This window comes from Oncorhynchus masou, chromosome 27 (assembly GCF_036934945.1).
Source record: "Oncorhynchus masou masou isolate Uvic2021 chromosome 27, UVic_Omas_1.1, whole genome shotgun sequence".
Classification (NCBI taxonomy): Eukaryota; Metazoa; Chordata; class Actinopteri; order Salmoniformes; family Salmonidae; genus Oncorhynchus; species Oncorhynchus masou.
In genome coordinates this window covers 45,285,960-45,307,929 of record NC_088238.1, presented here as the reverse complement: position 1 = coordinate 45,307,929, position 21,970 = coordinate 45,285,960, and the positions used below count along the sequence as shown (strand labels likewise).

Here is a 21,970-nt window from a genome sequence, read left to right as displayed (position 1 = left end):
TGTCAGGATTTGGCCAGGGTTGTTCCGGGTTTTGGTCAGTAGATGTCCCCATTGTGCTTTTGTTCCTATGTTTTTCCCTTGATCCCCATTATTATTTGCACCTGTGTCTCGTTTCCCCTGATTGTATTTAAACCCTTTGTTTCCCTCAGTTCTGTGCTCTGTGTTTGTATGTTAGCACCCTGCCTAGTGTTCTGTGTACTCTTGTCGATTCCGGGTGAAGTTCTTGTGGTATTCTGTTTTTTGTTTTTGTTTAGTTTTTGGTGAGTTTCTTTTGAGGTCTTTTTTGTGTTTTTCCTACCACCTTTTTTGGATTTGCCATTTTTTGCATTTTAGGATTTTTTCTTTATTAAATACACCGTCTTAAGTACTGCTGTGTCTGCCTCATCTTCTGGGTTCTGCTGTCTATTCGTGGCTCAGTTGGTAAAGTGACTGTTTCTCCTCCGGAGACCCAGGTTCGAAACCGGGTCCTGACAGAAACACAGAGCCAAAATGAACCCAGAGGCAGCCAGTTCCCCAGGACCTTTTTGCCACGCTGTCCCACCACCAGGAGACTGTCCAACGCCCACCGAAGCCGCCTGGTTCAGCAAGAGGCCTTAATGGCTAGACATTCTCATCTTCTGTCGGAGATGCTGACTTCCATTAAGCAAATATCTGATCGACTTACCCCGGCAACAGTTTCCGTCCCAGTACCTCAGGTTCACGTACCCATGGCAGTTAACCCCCTGGCTGAACCTCGTCTTCCACCTCCCCAACGGTTCTCAGGTGATCCAAGTGCTTGTAAAGGCTTTCTCACTCAATGTTCTCTCTCCTTTGAGCTGCAACCCTCGTCTGTTTCCCACCGACCGGTCTAAGATCGCATATATCATCACCCTGCTGTCGGAAAAAGCCCTGGCCTGGGCTACTGCTGTGTGGGATGCCCATAGTTCCTGCTGTGCCAGCTACTCTGCCTTTGCTGAGGAATTCAAACGAGTGTTTCAAGGCCCAAGCAGTGGTTCTGACTCAGCCAAACAGCTCCTGACTCTCCATCAAGGTTGGCGCAGCGTGACGGACTATGCCATCCAGTTCCGCACGGTGGCCGCAGCGAGTGGCTGGAACAACGAGGCGCTCACGGTGTGCTTTCTGAAAGGCCTTTCCGACACTATCCAAGATGAACTGGCCACTCGGGAACCACCGGACAATCTCGAGTCCCTGATCAAGTTGGCCTCACGATTGACCAGCGTCTGAGAGAGAGAGAACTCAACCGTAGACCTCTAGCCCCTATCAGTCCCAGCTCCGAGTCCCCACCTTTATCATCGCTGGCTCCACCGGAACCCATGCAGATTGGACGCATCTCCCAGGCTGAGAGAGACCGCCGGATGAGGGAGCGACGCTGTCTATATTGCGGCAAACCGGGCCATTTCCGTTCCACGTGTCCCGGGCTCCAGGAAACGCTCTGTCCCGTACAGACCGGGGGAACTGTAACGGGAAACATAACCTCCTCCCATCCGCCCAACTCCGTCTGCTCATTCCAGTCACCCTCTCCTGGGACAACCACAAGCTTCACCTTCAAGCCTTGGTAGACTCTGGAGCCGCAGGTAACTTCATGGATGGTGTCTGGGCGAAGGAGAATGGCGTTCCCTCTGAACCTCTAAGTGACCCCATGAGGGTTACTACATTGGATGGAAGCCCTTTGGGATCTGGACTTGTCACTCATGTCACTACCTCCTTGAGACTTTCAGTTTCACAACACCAGGAATTGATGAACTTTCATTTGATCTCCTGTTCCGAGTTCCCTCTCGTCCTTGGATACCCCTGGCTTCACAGCCATAACCCTCACATCGACTGGTCTGTGGGCACTATCAAGCAGTGGGGTCCTACGTGCCAAGCTACTTGTATTTTCCAGAATTCCCGAGTTCTACTCCCGAGTCTTTAGAATCCATCGACCTGACCCGAGTTCCCGAGTGTTACCATGACCTCAAACTGGTGTTTAGCAAACAGAGGGCCACCATGCTACCACCCCATAGATCTTACGATTGTCCCATCGACCTGTTTCCGGGCACTTGCCCCCCCAGGGGGTCGGATCTTTTCCCTATCTCCACCCGAACGAGCTGCTATGGATACCTACATCAAGGACTCTCTGGAAGCAGGCCTCATGCGTCCATCAACCTCCCCGGCGGGAGCAGGGTTTTTCTTTGTGGCCAAGAAAGATGGTGGATTACGTCCTTGCATCGACTACCGGGGACTCAATGACATAACCGTCCGTAACCGTTACCCGCTACCCCTTATGGCCACAGCCTTGAGCTGCTCCAGGAAGCAGTTGTTTTCACTAAGCTTGACCTGCGAACGCATACCATCTTGTGCGGATCAGACCTGGTGACGAGTGGAAGACCGCTTTCAACACGCCTACTGGTCACTATGAATACTTGGTGATGCCCTTCGGCCTGACCAACGCCCCAGCCAGTGTTCCAAGCGCTCATAAACGATGTGCTTAGGATATGCTTAACATATTTGTGTTCGTTTACTTGGATGACATCCTCATCTTTTTCGAGCTCCCTTCAAGAACACACTAAGCATGTCAGACAAGTACTCAAACGCCTCCTGGACAGCCATCTGTACGTTAAGCCGGAAAAATGTGAATTCCATTCATCCCGAGTACAATTCCTGGGATTTGTAGTGGAACCCGGTCGAATCCAAATGGACCCTAGGAAGGTAGGGGCGTGTAGCGGATTGGCCCACCCCCAAATCCGTTAAGGATGTTCAGCGTTTCCTGGGCTTCACAAACTTTTACCGCAAGTTCATCAAGAACTTCAGTTTGGTGGCAGCTCCTCTCTCAGCTTTAACCAAAGGTGGCAATGCAAGGTTTTTTTGGGAAGAGAAGCTGAGACGGCCTTCCAAGGACTCAAGCAGCGCATCCTCTCTGCTCCCATCTTGATACTACCGACTACGGATGAACCATTTGTGGTGGAGGTAGACGCATCAGAGGTTGGTGTTGGAGCTGTCCTGTCTCAGAGGGTGAAGACAAGAAGCTTCATCCGTGCGCTTTCTTCTCACACCGGCTTACCCCGACTGAGAGGAACTACGATGTGGGGGATCGTGAACTCCTAGCGGTTAAGATGGCATTGAAGGAATGGAGACACTGGCTCGAGGGGGCTTCTCACCCGTTTCAAGTGCGTTTACGGACCACAAAAATCTGGAGTATATCCAGCAGGCGAAGCGATTGAACTCTAGACAAGCTAGATGGTCTCTTTTCTTCAATCGATTCCAGTTTATCCTCACCTATCGGCCCGGGTCGAAGAATCTCAAACCGGATGCCCTGTCCCGAGTCTACGCTCCTGCCATTCGAGATGACACGGACATGCCTGTCCTTCCTGCTGCTAAGATTGTGGCTCCGATCTCGTGGCAAGTTGAGGATACCGTGAGGCGTGCTCAAGCTAGCAACCGGACCCTAAAGGAGGTCCTGCCAATCGGTTGTTTGTCCCCAAGGCAGTGAGGACTCAGGTCCTTCTGTGGGGCACTCCTCTCGCTCACCTGTCATCCGGGCGTAGGGTCGCACCTTGGAGTTCATCCAGCGTAAGTTCTGGTGGCCTACCATAAGAGAAGACGTTGCCACTTTCGTCAATGCCTGCCCCGTGTGCTGCCAGGGCAAATCTTCTCACCTCCGCCCTCAAGGACTCCTTCACCCTTTACCTGTTCCCCACAGACCCTGGTCCCATATCTCATTGGACTTTATTACTGGACTTCCTCCATCCCATGGCAATACTACTATCCTAGTCATAATCGACAGGTTTTCAAAGGCGGCCAGGTTCGTCCCTCTGACTAAGTTACCTTCTGCCAAGGAAACGGCTGAGTTGGTAATTAATCATGTGTTCCGAGTCTTCGGCATTCCTCAAGATGTGGTTTCTGACAGAGGTCCCCAGTTCGCCTCAAGGTTTTGGAAGGCCTTCTGCCAACTCATGGGGGCTTCTGCCAGTCTATCTTCAGGGTACCATCCGGAGTCCAACGGCCAAACAGAGAGGATGAATCAAGAGCTGGAAACCACCCTCCGATGTATGACTCGTGACAACCCGTCCACATGGTCATCCTTTATTGTTTGGGCCGAATACGCGCACAACACCTTGCGCTCCTCCTCCACTGGTATGTCCCCGCACGAGTGTCAGTTTGGCTATGCTCCTCCATTGTTCCCGGACCAGGAGGCAGAAGTCAGAGTGCCTTCAGCCTTGAGGTTCGTCAGACGCTGTCGGCTTATGTGGAGGAAGACCCGTCTTAATCTGATGCGTTCCTCACAGAGGTATCAACAACAAGCCAACAGACGTCGCCGTCCCGGGCCTACCCTGCGCCCCGGCCAGAGAGTCTGGCTTTCCACAAGAGACTTACCTCTACGGGTGGAGTCTCGCAAGCTGTCCCAAAAATACATTGGTCCCTTCAAGGTTGCCAGGAGAGTTAACCCAGTTTCTTATCGCCTACACTTACCCAGATCCCTTAAGCTTAATCCCACATTTCATGTGTCATTGTTAAAACCTGTTGTTTTCTCCCCTTGTCCCGGCAGACAGACCTCCCCTCCGCCTCGTGTCATTGGAGGCCAGCCGGCTTATACCGTCCCACCGGATACTGGATTCTCGCCGGGTGCAGCGGTCCTGGCAGTATCTGGTGGACTGGGAAGGCTACGGTCCTGAGGAGCGCTCCTGGGTTCCTGCCAAAGACATCCTGGACCCTGACCTCATTCGTCAGTTCAGGGTCCTCCACCCTGAGAGAGCTGGTAGGAACGTCAGGAGCCGTTCCTAGGGGGATTCTGTCAGGATTTGGCCAGGGTTGTTCCGGGTTTTGGTCAGTAGATGTCCCCATTGTGCTTTTGTTCCTATGTTTTTCCCTTGATCCCCATTATTATTTGCACCTGTGTCTCGTTTCCCCTGATTGTATTTAAACCCTTTGTTTCCCTCAGTTCTGTGCTCTGTGTTTGTATGTTAGCACCCTGCCCTAGTGTTCTGTGTACTCTTGTCGATTCCGGGTGAAGTTCTTGTGGTATTCTGTTTTTTGTTTTTGGTGAGTTTCTTTTGAGGTCTTTTTTGTGTTTTTCCTACCACCTTTTGGATTTGCCATTTTTTGCATTTTAGGATTTTTTCTTTATTAAATACACCGTCTTAAGTACTGCTGTGTCTGCCTCATCTTCTGGGTTCTGCTGTCTATTCGTGGCTCAGTTGGTAAAGTGACTGTTTCTCACTCCGGAGACCCAGGTTCGAAACCGGGTCCTGACACAAATGCTCTCTAGCAAGCTTCAGATGGGCCTGGACATGTACTGGCTTAAGCAGGGAGACACGTCTGGTACTGCAGGATTTGAGCCCCTGGCGGCGTAGTGTGTTACTAATGGTAGGCTTTGTTACTTTGGTCCCAGCTCTCTGCAGGTCATTCACTTGGTCCCCCCGTGTGGTTCTGTGATTTTTGCTCACCGTTCTTGTGATCATTTTGACCCCACGGGGTGAGATCTTGCGTGGAGCCCCAGATTGAGGGAGATTATCAGTGGTCTTGTATGTCTTCCATTTCCTAATAATTGCTCCCACAGTTGATTTCTTCAAACCTAGCTGCTTACCTATTGCAGATTCAGTCTTCCCAGCCTGATGCAGGTCTACAATGTTGTTTCTGGTGTCCTTTGACAGCTCTTTGGTCTTGGCCATAGTGGAGTTTGGAGTGTAACTGTTTGAGGTTGTGGACAGGTGTCTTTTATACTGATAAGTTCAAACAGGTGCCATTAATATAGGTAATGAGTGAAGGACAGAGGAGCCTCTTAAAGAAGAAGTTACAGGTCTGTGAGAGCCAGAAATCTTACTTGTTTGTAGGTGACCAAATACTTATTTTCCACCATCATTTGCAAATAAATTCATTAAAAATCCTACAATGTGCTTTTCTGGATTGTTTTTCCTCATGTTGTCTATCATAGTTGAAGTGTACCTATAATGAAAATTACAGGCCTCTCTCATCTTTTTAAGTGGGAGAACTTGCACAATTGGTGTCTGACTAAATACTTTTTTGCCCCACTGTATGTCTTACAGGTCTCTAACTTTCGAACTATTCCCCTTTTCATCTCCTCCGTTTGCTTCTAGTGAGCAATGAAGGTTGAGTGGCCTGAGACCATTGCATGCTCTGTGCGCATATATAGATTGGCCCAAGGATATCCGTGTTTGTGACCAGCTTTGTTTAGCATATTTCTCTTTGGATTGTGGAAGCAGCATCTTGCTCTTTGGATCCTTGCCATATGACAGCATAGGGCAAGGTTTGCATAGTGGTGTGCATGCTTACTCAACTAGGGTTGTGGCGGCTTCTTGGGCATTGTTCAGGGGCATGACGATTGGTGATATCTGTGCTGAAGCTAGTTGAGTTTCCCCATATGACTTTGAGGTTTTTTCACTTGGATGTAATTGCTCCCAGGCTGGGTCCAGGAGCGGGTGTTAGGCATTGTGCCGGGTGCGCATTTATCTGGGTTACCACAGTTCCCCTGTGGGATTGAGCCTTGGGCTGCCTTGGTGTCCGACAGATTGCACATATATCTGGGTTAACACAGTTTCCCTGTGGGTTTGAGCCTTGGTCTAACATGGTTTGTCGATGAGGCGGTGTCACAGAAAGCGGCCTGTTTTTTTGGACTTGCAGTTCCTTGTGTGAGTTCTGTCATTCCAAAGTCTTTTTGAAACCGGTAGGGTCTATGGAAATAGTCATGGCTGAAGTTAGTCAGCATTATGTTCGTGTTACCACAGTTCCCTGTGGGTTTGAGCCTTGGTCTGCAATGGTAGCATGCGAGTACCCAGATTCTGTAACTGTCGTGTCTATGGACTTGGGCTGCAGCGTTTCAGTGCCTACAGCAAAGTTGCAGCAGGTACTTGTTCCCTGTATGTGTCTTGGACAGTTCGGGCTTCTTGGGTAAGTATTAAAACCACTTTTGGCATCTGTGGGACCTCTGTGTGCTTGGGCTGCTGTGTGCCTCTGAGCCGGCTTGGGGCGGGATTGTGTGTCCCCATAGTATGTTTTACCGAGTGACCGACTGAAAAGAAAAGTAATGTTATGAATATAAGTGGCTGTTCTCTGAAGGAGAGAATGAGGTATAACATATTTTGACCTTGTCCAAGAGTGGTACTGAATTGAAGAAATTAAAGTGAGCCGTGGTGTTATAGCCAGGAAGGCTGGGCTTCTGTGGGCGGGTTCTGTGTTCATAGGCTCAAGGGGCGTGTTTTTTGTTTTCTTCAGGTGAAGACAGTACATTCGGAAAGTATGCAGACCGCTTGACTTTTTTCACAATTGTTACTTTACAGCCGTATTCTGAAATGGATTACATTTGTTTTTTTTCCTTATCAATCTACACACTATACCCCATAACGAAACATGTTTTTAGAAATTGTTGCAGTTTATGTATTTAAAAAAATATATATTTACGTTAGTTTTCAGACCCTTTACTCAGTACTTTGTTGATGCACCATTGGTAGCGATTACAGCTTGGGTATGACACTGCAAGCTTGGCAGACTTGTACTTGGCAAGTTTCTCCCATTCTTTTCTGAACATCGATCTCCCAACAAGCTAATTCGCCCGGCAACCAGACAGGGTGCGTTCCAGGACACCGGAAACACACTCCAGGACAGAAACACAGGCAAACACAGACTCAGGAAGCGGGATTCGTGACAGTACCCCCCCTCCGACGAACGCCACCGGGCGGACTACCTAGAGCGCCAGGGTGGAGGTGGTAGAAGTCATGAAGTCATCAAGGATCTGACGCCGAGGAATCCAACTCCTCTCCTCTGGACCATATCCTTCCCAATCCACGAGATATTGGAAACCTCGACCCCGCCGTCTGGAATCCATTATGTGGCGCACCGTGTAGGCAGGACCACCTCCGATCATCCGAGGAGGAGGAGGACGAGGAGGAGAGGGCAACAGAGGACTGAGGAGAACCGGCTTGAGGCAGGAGACATGAAAGGTGGGGTGTGCTCGAAGCGTTGCCGGCAATTTGAGTCGGACCACAACAGGGTTAATGATTCTCTCCACCACAAACGGACCAATGTACTTTGGTGACAGTTTCCTCGACTCAGTCCGTAGAGGAAGATCCCGTGTAGCCAACCAAACCTTATCTTCGATGGTATAAGCGGGAGCAGGAATACGGTGACGATTCACCTGGATCTGATACCGGTCAGAAACTCTAAGGAGGACCTTCCTGGCCCGATGCCAGGTCCGGTGGCAACGACGAATGTGGGCCTGGACAGAAGGAACCGAAAGATCCCTCTCCTGAGAAGGAAACAAGGGAGGTTGGTATCCGTACAGGCATTGGAAGGGGGACATCCCAGTGCCAGATGAAGGAAGGGTATTATGGGCATACTCGACCCAGGGTAATTGAGATGACCAAGAGGTGGTATCAGAGGAGACAAGACAACGCAGCGTGGACTCCATCTTCTGGTTGACTCTCTCCGCCTGACCATTAGATTGTGGGTGAAATCCAGAAGTGAGACTGACTGTAGCTCCAATGGCCAAACAGAAGGATCTCCAGACAGCAGAGGTAAACTGAGGACCACGGTCAGAAACAATGTCACTGGGCAATCTGTGGACCCTGAAAACCTCCCTAACCAGGATCTCGGACGTCTCCGTGGCAGATGGAAGCTTGGAGAGGGGGGCAAAATGAGCAAACTTGCTGAATCTGTCCACAATGGTCAGAATGACCATGTTCCCAACAGAAGGGGGCAATCCCGTGACAAAATCCAGGGCCAGATGCGACCAAGGTCGCCGAGGAATAGGTAGGGGGTGAAGAAGCCCAAAGCTGGGCCGATTGGAACTTTTGTTCTGAGCACAAACAGGACATGCGGCAACAAACCTCCGGGTATCTTCTCCCATGGCAGGCCACCAAAATCGTCTGCGCAGTAGCTCCATAGTCCGAGCAACGCCAGGGTGACAAGCTATCTTGCTGGCGTGGGACCACTGAAGAACAGCAGAACGGACCGACTCAGGCACGAACAACCGACCGGGTGGACCGTTACCGGGGCCGGGCTGCGTCCGAAGGGCCGCCATCACATCCTCCTCAATCCTCCATGTAACGTCTCCCACGACAAGGTTCTGGGGAAGAATCGTCTCAGTCTTGGCCCCACTCTCATCCGTCTTGGAGAGCATCCGGGACAAGGCGTCCGCTTTGCCTTTCTTCGACCCAGGTCGGAACGTCAGGGAAAAATTGAAGCGTCCAAAAAACAAAACCCACCTGGCCTGACGGGAGTTGAGACGTTTAGCCGATTGCACGTAAGCCAGATTCTTGTGGTCAGTCCAGACCACAAACGGTTGCTCCGCTCCCTCCAACCAGTGACGCCACTCCTCCAAGGCAAGCTTCACAGCGAGAAGCTCCCGGTTACCCACATCGTAGTTTCTCTCAGCTGGTGAAAGACGACAAGAGTAGAAGGCGCAGTGATGGAGTTTACCGTCAGTGGAGCTACGCTGGGACAGGATGGCGCCCACCCCCACATCAGACGCGTCCACCTCAACAACAAACTGACGGGAAGTGTCAGGTTGAGAGAGAATCGGCGCGTTGGTGAATCGGCTCTTCAAGTTCAGAAATGCTCGGTCTGCCTCAGGAGTCCAACAGAAAATTCTGGTGCAAGACGTCAGAGCAGTGAAAGGGGCGGCCACCCGGCTGTAATCACGGATAAACCTCCGATAGAAGTTCGCAAATCCCAGGAATCTCTGGAGCTGCAATCTCGTACCGGGCCGGGCCGGGCCCAATCCCGAACCGCCCTAACCTTCTCTTGGTCCATCTTGATCTCAACCCCTGGAGATGATGTACCCGAGGAAGGATGTAGTGTGGGCGTGAAAATCACACTTCTCTGCCTTCACAAACAGACGGTTCTCCAATAACCGCTGCAGGACCTGCTTAACATGCTGGATGTGGCTGGAAAGCTCCTTGGAAAAAATCAGGATGTCATCCAGGTAAACGAACACAAACAGACCGATCATATCCCTCAGCACGTCATTCACCAAACTTTGGAACACTGCTGGAGCGTTGGAAAGTCCAAACGGCATCACCTGGTACACTAAATGTCCCATAGGTTTATTGAATCCAGTCAACCACTCGTCCCTCTCTTTGATCCGAACCAGATGATACGCATTGCGTAGATCAAGCTTCGTAAACACAGTAGCACCCTGTAAAGAATCGAAAGCGGAGCTCATCAAGGGCAAGGGGTACTTGTTCTTGACCGTAATATCATTCAACCCCCGATAATCAATACACGGTCGAAGAGAGCCATCCTTCTTACTCACAAAAAAAATCCAGCTCCCAGGGGTGATGACGAGGGACAAATGAGACCTGCAGCAAGAGACTCCTTTATGTAGGTCTCCAGGGCTTCCCGCTCAGGTCGAGAAATACTGTATAACCGTCCCTTGGGAAAGGCAGCTCCAGGGAACAGCTTAATTGTACAATCATAAGGTCGGTGGGGAGGAAGTGACTGAGCTTTCTGCTTACTGAACACCTCACCCAACTCGTGATATGTTTCAGGAACCAGGGACAAATCAGGAGGAGCAGACTCACTGACCCAACTGGGACAGCATGAGAACAGGCAGTCCTGAGGCAGTTCGCATGGCAATCAATGGTCCAACTAGTTACCTTACCAGTCACCCATTCGAATGAAGGATTGTGTTCTCTTAGCCAGGGGTATCCAAGAACCAGAGGAACATGGGGGGGAAGGCAAAATGAAAAAAGAAATAACCTCTGAATGATTCCCCGACAACAACATCTTAACCGGTTCAGTTCTCATAGTGATCCGTGCCAGACTACTGCCGTTCAGAGTGGTTGCTTCAATGGCTTCCGGTAATTGCTCCTTGGAAAGCCCCAGCTGTTCCACTAAGTCGGCATCAATGAAGCTGTCATCGGCACCTGAATCGATGAAAGCGTTAATCGCTAAACTCTGATTCTTATTTATGAGGGTAGCAGGAAAACGAGGTCTGACAGGGCTCTTGAGAGGTTGAAACTGGCTCGCTAACAAACCTCCCAAACTTAACGAGCCAAGCAGTTTAACGGGCACTGAGGACAAACGGAGATGTAATGTCCCGAGCTACCACAGTAGAGGCAGCTGTTGGTCTCACGTCTACGTTGGCGCTCGTCCTTAGTTAACCCGTGCCGCCCCACTTGCATAGGTTCAGGATTTGGCGGCAGGACTCCTCCACTAATCCCGTGTGAGGGAAAATGATCAACCCGTTCTGGTCCACTTCCTGACCCGAATGGTAACCAAGTCTCAGATTGATTAGATGGACCCAACTGCTTCTCCCTCCTTCTCTCTCGGACTCTATTATCTACCCGAATAGCTAAGGTGACCAAACTATCTAGGTCACTAGGCTCTGGATAGGAGATCAGCTCGTCCTTGAGTTGCTCCGACAACCCCTGGTAAAAAAACGCTTGTAGTGATTCCTCATTCCAACCACTGTCCACAGCCAATGTCCTGAATTCTATCACAAAGTCTGCCACACTGCGAGCTCCTTGGCGAAGAGAGAACAAACGTTTAGCTGCGTCCTTACCTCGGACTGGATGGTCAAAAAGCTTTCTCATCTCTGCCGTGAAACCCTGGTATGACGTCATGCATGTGTCCCGTCGTTCCCAAACAGCTGAAGCCCATTCCAGAGCTCTACCACGCAGCAGCTCAATAACAAAAGCTATCCTAGCCTTATCTGTGGCGTAAGAGTAGGGCTGCAGATCAAAAACTAACCCACACTGTAAAAGAAATGAACGGCATCCTCCCAGATCTCCCTCGTACTTATCTGGTGTCGGAACCTTGGGCTCACCTGAAGGAACCCGCTCCTGAATCGGCAGGTGATATGGGTGAAACAGGTGGTGGATGATCCGCCGTCAACCTGAGCTGATCCTGGATACTCGTTAATCTATCCGATAAGTTCCCGGATTGAACCCGCTATCTCGTGTAGCGCCATGTTGTGTTGTCCCAACATCTTCTCCTGCTGGGTAATTGTATGGCAAACGGAGTCGAGGTCCGCTGGGTTCATCACTGGCCGGATCGTTCTGTCAGGGTTTACCAGAATTGGACCCAGAAGCAGACCAGGACAAGGTGAGTATAATGATGGTGAATATTTATTAATCAATGAGAACGTGGAGGTAGATAGTTCCGGGTGGAGGAGCGGGCAGCGGAGGTGGGTTGATGGGAGTGGATAGGCAGATCCAATGGATAACAACACACTGGCGACGAGCAGACAGGGCTGGGGTATGGATTCCGGGTGAATGGCTGTAGACAAAACAAACGGCGGTAAGTTAAAGGCAAGCAAGACGTACAAAACAAATAAAACAAAACAACTCTATAAACTGGAGGCTGGTTCGTGGGCACAACATACTGTTCATGGCTAACGATCCGGCAGGGAATGGATGTCAGGTCAGAGCTTTTGAAGGGGAGAGGTGATGATCAGGACAGGTGTGCAGATTACTGATGGGATACAGGTGCGGTTGAACATCGATCTCCCAACAAGCTAATTCGCCCGGCACCAGACAGGGTGCGTTCCAGGACACCGGAAACACACTCCAGGACAGAAACACAGGCAAACACAGATTCAGGAAGCGGGATTTGTGACACAAACAAGTCAAACAACCTTTATAATCAAACCTTAGGTATCATAATATGCAAATAAACGACAGAATTTAAGATGGAGAATAGTATGTTCATTACCGGAGATAAATAAGGAAGAACGCTCTTTCCTCCACGTGCTAGGAAACAATACAGCCAAAATGGGAGCCACCTAGAAAAACACCATGTCCCGCCCCTAATCACAAATTACATTCATCTAAAGACGTAGTCCTTCCTTCATGGACTGGCAGTGTAGATCTAAACACAGAATGGTACACATACATTTATCAGCTCTTGTCATCTACGGCTTTTGTAAGTTATCTAAGTCATTACGAGTTTGTGATTCATAGTTAAGACTAGGTTTAGGTATAGTAGTGCATAAGTGAACAGAACGTTCTATGTTTGGGATTGTTTCTAAACCTTTGTCTTCTCTTTTTAAGGTCTGACCCCTGTTGTGTCTGCCTCTCCTCCTCCCTCAGTGGTAGCCCAACCTGGAGATAATGTCACTTTTCACTGCACGGATGTCACTGGTGCTCCAGGACATGTTGGCTGGTTCAAGCAAGACAAAGGCTCAGAGCCCCTATGCATCGCGTCGATGTACAGCGCTGAGCCAACTGTCCAACATCATAATGGCTTTCAGCCCAGCCATATGGAAATGTTCATCAGCCATAGAAAAATTTTCCTCAAAATCACAGAGGTGGATGAAGCTGATTCTGGTGTTTACTGCTGTGGAATGTTCGACAAATACATCATCTTCACCAATGCGACTGTCCTGAAGGTCCAAGGTAATCTTTTCAACAACTTGTCTGCTGTGATTCCAAATGCACTAACATGTATTTGAGCTATCAGAGATATTATTGAGAAAATGTTGGAAATATAATGCTATCTATCGTACTACGGTGGGAATAACAGAGGGAATATGTGTCTCTCCTAATCGTCCAAAAGATCACAAAGATTCTGAAAAGGACCAAACAGAGCACTGTGAAGAAGGAATGTTTTTTTTAAGTGACAATCTTTTGTAAATTAATTAATATGATATATCAGAAAAGTACCACAAAATAGAAATAAAGTGCAACAGCATCGTATCGTAACCTAGCCAGAGAATTCTTGCTATTTCAGTTGCTGATCCACAGATGAGAATCCTGGTCCTTCTCTCCATCATAAGAACTGGAGTTCTCCTCTGCTGTCTGACCATCTTCATCATCATCTACACCACCAGGAAATAGATAAAGCTAAGGCCAATGTCAGTAGAGTATATGTAGTTACTTGCTTCACCAAATCCCAACGTACACGGCCGTCTGTTGGGTATGGCAGGGTATCACAGTTAAACATGTAAAAGTAGGCTACAAAAAAAGTAGTCTAAAATCATTCTAATCCTGATTCAAATACAACAGATGTTTAGCATTTTGCCTGGCTGGCTTTAGGACCATCCGGAGCATCGCTAGGGGAGAATCTGCCAGCCTGTGCACCTTTCTCTCACCTTAAGAAAACAGAGACAGTGCCAGACAGTTTGATTTGCTGGTCAGCCTTTTAGGAAGTTTGCTGATTGCTTTGATTTTGATGTCACATTTAGCTAATTATCTATATAATTACTCGTGCCTACACGGAAATAAATAAAATCATTCAAAATACAACACCAGAGAGCATGATTTGGCCACAGAGTATCATCTTATTTAGAAAATGGTCTGTGGATTGTTTTAAGCCTGTCATTTGAGCAGTGCACGTGGCAAGACAAACAGCCTAACAAATTGCTTATTGTTGAGTCGTGGTAGTCAGTGAAAAGCTGTTAAATAAGCATAGGCCTATTTAGTATTATTTCAAAATACAATCGTAAAAGAAATACATATTTTAGAAAGAGAATGGCTATGGCTGAAAAGAGAACACATGAAACAGAGTAATCTGTCTCTACCAATTGAGCGAAAAGTAGTTGTCAGTGTCAGCAGAGTAGGCAACTCATTTGTTTTGTATTAAAAAAAGATGTAGCTTGTCTCCAGTCATACAAAATGTAGTAGAATTGCATGAAATATGTTTATATAAGCCCACATTTTTCCTGTGCATTGAATGGAGAAGAAACATTTCTGATTAGGTGTTCAGGCTCGCATTGTTCAGAACTGTCTGCTTTGTAAGAGTGATTGACAAATGTGATTCTAGATGCATGAAATCCTGTATTATAAAAGTGCAATTTTATGGTGAAAATATATCTTCTCCAAACTATGGATGTCGGCCTTGTTGTGACTTGATTGCGTGCATTATGCATCTATTTCACATTGCACTGTATGTGCTGTCCCACAAGGTTTAAGTCAATTTATGATAAGATTGAGTATATAATACAGTGTTTGACATTGTATTCCTGGGGTCATTTGTTTTTGCTGTTCTCCAAATAGTCATTTAGAGTTTATAAATGGTGTAGAAAAAAAATCCCACCCACCCCACTTTGTCATACCCTAAGTTTAGCTGAACTGACGTAGGCTACCAAAATATTTGTATTCTTTGAACATCTAATTGCGCAGCAGGGGTCTGCTCTAGTGTTTATCATACAGATGAAGAGAGGTGTGAAAAGAATGTGTGTGGTTTTGATGCACTGAGAGGTGTGGTGAGCATTGAGAACTGAAGGCCAGTCTTCCTGTGGTGCAAGTGTTCTTGTCTTTAGCAGAGAGAGAGAATGATGCATGTTAAGTCTACCGCAATGGAAAATGACAGTTGGTCAGTGTCTCTGTCTCACATCCCCTTATCGCCAATCCCCCTAAAATTACACATGTACACTCAAATGCTTAACCAACCTTACTAATGTGTTGGCAGGTGGAGAGAGAGAGAGAGAGAGAGAGAGAGAGAGAGAGAGATCCCCCAGTGTCTATGAGAGGCCCCGGGATGTTCAACTCAGCAGGTCTCACTCATCACCGAGCTGCTCCTTCCTGTCACCCATTCCACAGGAAGTGATATGTTGCTCAATGGTGCCTCCTCTACCTCAGAGCCCAATCCTATTCTCCCTATCCCTAACGTTAACCAGACCCTTTAACCATAGCTGTATCACCCTAACCATTTTAGCTCATGACCAGAGCCAATAACTAATAATATCAGGTCATCACTGTCTCACTGTGATTGATGCACTTAGACAATGAAGTACAAACAGCAAAAAATGGGCATTAGCTGACATCTGTAGAGGACCTTTTCACACATTTGAGTCAAGGTACACCTATAGTGTTTACTCAGGAATTTCATATAACTTCACAGGTCACTGTTCAAAGCAGGACTGATGATACAGTAGAGTCAAAGACATTCTCAAAGAGAACCAAGAAATGATCCTGCAAATCCGGTTTGATTTAGTGCCAGAAGCACACTACCCTGCATCCCACTGCTGTTTCCTCTGAAGTTAAGTAGAGTTGACTCTAGTCGGTCTTTGGATGGGAGACGAGATGCAGACAGAAGTGGTGTTGGAGGGCCTGTAGGGAGCACTCTTTCTTCTGGTCTAAAATAAAATATTCAAATTCCACAGGGCAGTGATTGGGGACATTTCCCTATGTAGGGTGCAGTCTTTTGGATTAGATGTTAAATGGGTGTCCTGACTCTCTGTGGTCACTAAAGATCCCATGACACGTATTGTATGAGTAGGGGTGTTAACCCTGGTGTCTTGGTTAAATTCCCAATCTGGCCCCTCATACCATAATGGCCAATGAATCATCCCCAGCTTCCAATTGGCTCATTCCTCTCCCTGTAACTATTCCCCAGGTCATTGCTGTAAATGAGAAAGTGTTCTCAGTCAACTTACACTGAAGGCTGTTGTACATTTACATTTACATTTAAGTCATTTAGCAGACGCTCTTATCCAGAGCGACTTACAAATTGGATAAAGCACCTGTCTCTGGATTACATCTTCAAACTAAGGGCAACCATGGCATCCATGACAGAGAGAGAAGTGTTCATCCATGTATACGGGTAAGAGAGTCCAGCTAGCTATTTTGTCAGATATTATACGTTTCTAATTGTCAGAAAGTCATTTTCATTGCAAGTTAAAGCGTACTGTTAGCTAGCTCGCTAAAGTTAGCTGGCTGGCTGGCTCGCTAACTAACGCTATGTGTATGATCTGTGTAGTAATATTATTCACGTCTCAAAGCCATTTGCATTGTTAGTTATAGCCTAATGTTAGCTAGCTAACTAACATTGAACCTAACTAGTTGGTTAGCTTTAGCTACCTGTAGATTCATGCAGGGTAGTAACGTTATGAGTTGGCATAATGGTTCATTGTTTAGCTAGCTAGCTAGCTACATGTCTAAACAAAAGACTCCACTAGTAAGGGTGTAGTTAGAGAGGAAGCGTTAGAAGTCAAAATACAACCGTTTAATGGCCGCAGTGTCAGGACCCGGTTTCGAACCTGGGTCTCCGGAGTGAGAAACAGTCACTTAACCAACTGAGCCACGAATAGTCAGCAGAACCCAGAAGATGAGGCAGACACAGCAGTACTTAAGACGGTATATTTAATAAAGAAAAAATCCTTAAATACAAAAAATGGCAAATCCAAAAGGTGGTAGGAAAAACACAAAAAGGCCTCAAAAGAAACTAACAAAAAATAAACAAAAACAAAAAACAGAATACCACAAGAGCATCACCCGGAATCGACAAGAGTACACAGAACACTAGGGCAGGGTGCTAACATACAAACACAGAGCACAGAACTGAGGGAAACTAAGGGTTTAAATACAATTAGAGGAAACGAGGCACAGGTGCAAATAATTAATGGGGATCAAGGGAAAAACATAAGGACAAAAAAGCACAATGGGGGCATCTACTGACCAAAACCCGGAACAACCCTGGCCAAATCCTGACACGCAGAGGAGTAGTTGCTTCTTCTGGCCTCCTTTAACTTAGATCTATGTTGTGTATATTAGTGATTTAGTTATTTATAATAAGGTGGCTTTAAAGGGCAAAGTACCCAGCAGGTGACAATTGTATTGTATTGTATTAGTCACTTATAATGACAAATAAAGAGTTAAATCAAAATTGTCATTCTCATGATAATATTTGTCCTTTTAGTATTTCCTGTTTTTACTTTGCACTGATCACAGCCCCCTATTCTGAGAAGCAACTAGGCGCATTTTAAGGAGAATACGGGTCAGAGGTAGAGGAGGGGCCAGTGAGGAGGAGCAACTCAGTGTTGTGTGAGACCTGCTGAGGTGAACATCCCTGGGCCTCTCACAGACTAACACGGAGAGATGAGATGGCCCTCAGGTAGTTGGTGAAGCATCTAGTAGTTGAGTCTCTTTTTTTAAATTGGCAAAATATTTAAGTATGTAAGTGTAAATGCGTAGGTGATTTGAGGCGGGGGGGTGGTCATAAATAAGGGGCTTAACATGCATCTTTCTCTGCTGAAGATGAGCACCCTGCACTACAGGAAGACTGGCATTCCATTCTCACCGCACCTCTCATCTCAGTGCATCAAAACCACGAAGCTCTTTTCACACAACTCTTCATCTGTTAATCTGGGCGAAAGCACCAGACCCCAGCTGCTCAATTAAGGTGTAGAGTATAGAGTGTTTGAAGAATACAAAAAACAAGCTAAAAGCATTTCCCATACCATAAATCATTCAACAATAATACAATGTACATTTTCTCTCACTGTTCAGGGGAAAAAAGTATCATATTAATAACTCTTTCTCTTCATGAAAATCTCTGTCATCTCAGGGTCCAATGCAGCCATTTTTATCTCAATATACAATAATTGATGGATAACAATTAATTACGTACCTTACTTTGATTGTTTACAATGAAAATAAACACAAATTGCTTCATAACAAAATACATTTCTCAGAATAATATTGCTAGGACTGTCTGGGAGCAGTTTTAGTGGGGACTGAAAACTAGCTGTTATTTGGTGGAGAGGTCAGGAACTCTCTTTCTTGTATTGATCTATTACCTAACTCACAGCCTGGTGATGTCACCAGGCAGGACAAAGCTCCATCCCACCAAAACTGGCTGACATTTAAAACAGCTTAAAAAGCTCTTACACGAAAAGGGCATTATATAATTTTCACAATTACATAGTATTATTCCAACCTCATAGTGTGGAATTTAAATGTGACCAGTGACAGGAACTGAGGCATTACTGTCAAAGTAGGGCTGTTTGGAAAAAATACAGTGCATTCAGAAAGTATTCAGACTTTTCCCACATTTTGTAAGATTACTGTAACGGTCGTCGTATGAAGGAGACTACCTAAGTGCAGCGTGGTAAGTGTTCATCTTGTTTTTTAATAAGAAGAGTGAACACTGACATAAAAACAATAAAACGACAAACGAACAGTCCTGAATGGTGAAATAAAACACAGAACAGAAAATAATTACCCATGACAGACAGCTGGGAAAAGGCTACCTAAGTATGATTCTCAATCAGAGGCAACTAACGACATCTGCCTCTGATTGAGAACCATACCAGGCCAAACACAGAAATGCCAAATCATAGAAAACGCACATAGACTGCCCACCCCAACTCACGCCCTGGCCATACTAAAACCAAGACAAAACAAAGGTCAGAAAATGACAGTTACAGCCTTATTCTAAAATTGATTCAATTGCTTTTCCCCCTCTCCAATCTACACACAATAACCCATAATGACAAAGCAAAAACAGGTTTTTAGAAATGTTAGCATATGTTTAAAAAAAAAAACTGAAATATCACATTCACATAAGAATTCAGACCCTTTACTCAGTACTTTGTTGAAGCACCTTTGGCAGTGATTACAGCCTCGAGTCTTCTTTGGAATGACACTACAAGCTTGGCACACCTGTATTTGGAGAGCTTCTCTCATTCTTCTCTTCAGATCCACTCAATCTCTGTCAAGTTGGAAGGGGAGCGTCGCTGCACAACTATTTTCAGGTCACTCCAGAGATGCTAGATCGGGTTCAAGTCCGAGCTCTGGCTGGGCCACTCAGGACATTCAGAGACTTGTCACAAGCTCGTCCTGTATTGTCTTCGCTGTGTGCCAAGGTCCTGAGGTCCTGAGTGCTCTGCAGCAGGATTTCATCAAGGATCTCTCTGTATTTTGCGCCGTACATTTTTCCCTCGATCCTGACTAACCAATCCCTTCCGCTGAAAAACATGGTGGTGATGCTGCCTGTATAGCTCATGAGCTCTGAGCTATACAGAGAGAAATAAATGATCCTTCCTGGCTAGTCATGATTGGCTGAGAGAGTCCTGCTTGGTCTGTCATGTCAGGATTCTGTCTATAAAAGATTAGGGGCTTTGCTGTTCTGTATATATATATATCATATTTGCTTCTGCAGATGTTTGGAAATATGTAGCTTTGGACAATTGCAAAAGTATTGCTACAGCCCTCAAAAGCATTACTTCCCTAAAAATAGTTGGGTTTAAGTAGAGAGACTACTTTCTGGAGGACAATGCCATGCTGACTCGCATGTGTTTTGAGAATGATTTATTTCAGCTTTTTAAAAAAAAATTATTTCATCACATTCCCAGTTTGTCAGAAGTTTACATACACTCAATTAGTATTTGGTAGCATTGCCTTTAAATTGTGTGGTGGCATTTTTCTGCTTTACCAAATGAGGAGAGTTACAAACTACACTCCAGTCAGAGTTACACTTAAACCACATATTTTTATTAAGAGCTTTGCAATAGCCCTTTTTGACTTTCAATGATGCGCATCTCTAATGAACCATTGAAAAGTGAATACAGAAAAGTACAAAGATCTTTTATAGCCAAGATACACCCCTCTCAACGTACATAACGAACCTCAGATCTTAGGAACAGTTCACAAAGGTTAAGATTTGTATGAATGATATCTATAAAACATAGCAGACAGTTACTGATGTGTCAATAGTTCTCATTGTAAAGACCAGTGTCTGGCCCCCTCCTACTCCAAACTGGAACCCATCTCACCCTAGTATGGTATAGCACAAAAACATTACCTTTACTATCTGGAATGCTCTTTAGGCTTTATTACCCAAAGACATCGTAAATCTCCTCTGTCAGTGCTATCTCATATAGGCCCATCCTCAGTTGAACACACACACAATACTCTATTCTGTCGAATGTAACAACTATTATAATGCAATACAAAGATTATAATATAATTTTACAAGCACTATAACATAATCTTGCAATTTTCCACGACATTTCCCCCATTTTGAGAATATTCTCAACTTAAAAGAAAATTACAAGATTTAAGAGAACATCCATTTACATAGAAAATACATATATTTTACATAAGCCAAAAATCACAAAACAATAACTCATTGCATGGGGTTCCTGCAAATGACCAGTTTCATTCCAAGAAACTCAGCACTGTCTCTTATTTCAATCCCCAACACATTTTCTAAGCACTCTAACAATTTGTCTGGGAAGGTTATGATCCACAGTCACCTGCACGAACCCACGAAGAAAACAAAAAAATCATACAGTTTATGAGATACAAAGCTATATTTTCCATAGACAGTGAAAAGCACACGTTTAATGCATAATGCAGTGCATGCAACAATGAAGTTTAATAATATAATCTTTAGTTATCTATCACACTCCAATGGATCAGCATAGTATGTTGGAAATGACTATTTCCATTCCAGAAACTAAAATGAGCATATCTTGTTGTACAAATCCAGGTAATGACTCCTAGTTCAAATAAAATGTATCCCCTTGGTGCCTAATGAACATTACCCAAGATAAGCATCATTCCACTACCTATAAGGCAATGCCTGTAGATCAAATAGATTAGGATCAGTTTCACTCTCCAGATCAGAGTTCACCCTCTCCATTCACCATGACATGCTTATAATAGCTTCAACATCTTTAGTTCATAACAACAATCAAAACAATCCTTCAGTCTTAAAAATCATTCAATTTACAAATAAAATCATAATTAGAACCCAGTTAATTATCCAACCAAAATGTAGAGTGACATTGCTCAGTGATTAAAATTGGTCCTATCACTCAAAGTAAAAAACTCAATTTAACACACATCAACATTGGCAGAATGTATATTAACATCCAGTATAATTATCCCATAATTCTACTATTCACTTTTTTATCACGATTATAATACAGATCAGTATCTCAATGCATTCTTAATCTAAATTACTATAATTTTACGTGTTGTAAGACCTCTACAATCAACTTGATACCCCAAAAGTCTAAAACAATTTTTTGGCACAGTTGACCAACCCCCTCCTTTAGGCATTGATTCTTCTGGCGTCCTTTTCATTCTTCTTCAGATAGCTTTATAGTTCAAAGTGGAAGTCCCATGATAATGTCCCAATTTCAATGTCTCACATTTACACCTCTTATGTCTTGTCCATTCATCAACCAGTATACCAGCAACATAAGAGAAGTTTACAACAGATTTCTCTCCATGCTCACTACAAGTGGACTACTCTCACACTCCTGAGAGAAACATGAAAGAAAAGCAGTTGATAGCTTAGATCT

The 21,970-nt window shown here is 45.6% G+C and overlaps 1 protein-coding gene and 1 pseudogene across 1 annotated transcript in view; both read right to left on the bottom strand.

Moving 5' to 3' along the window:
- LOC135516276 (uncharacterized) overlaps nt 1–21,970 on the bottom strand; it is a 75,675-nt pseudogene that overhangs the window by 33,834 nt on the left and 19,871 nt on the right.
- Nucleotides 1–21,970, bottom strand: part of LOC135516550 (uncharacterized) — a 67,906-nt gene that overhangs the window by 31,310 nt on the left and 14,626 nt on the right. The window contains exon 3 of the mRNA XM_064940903.1: nt 13,315–13,347. Coding sequence (XP_064796975.1) covers nt 13,315–13,347 — 33 coding nt within the window. The remainder of the gene's footprint in view (nt 1–13,314; nt 13,348–21,970) is intronic.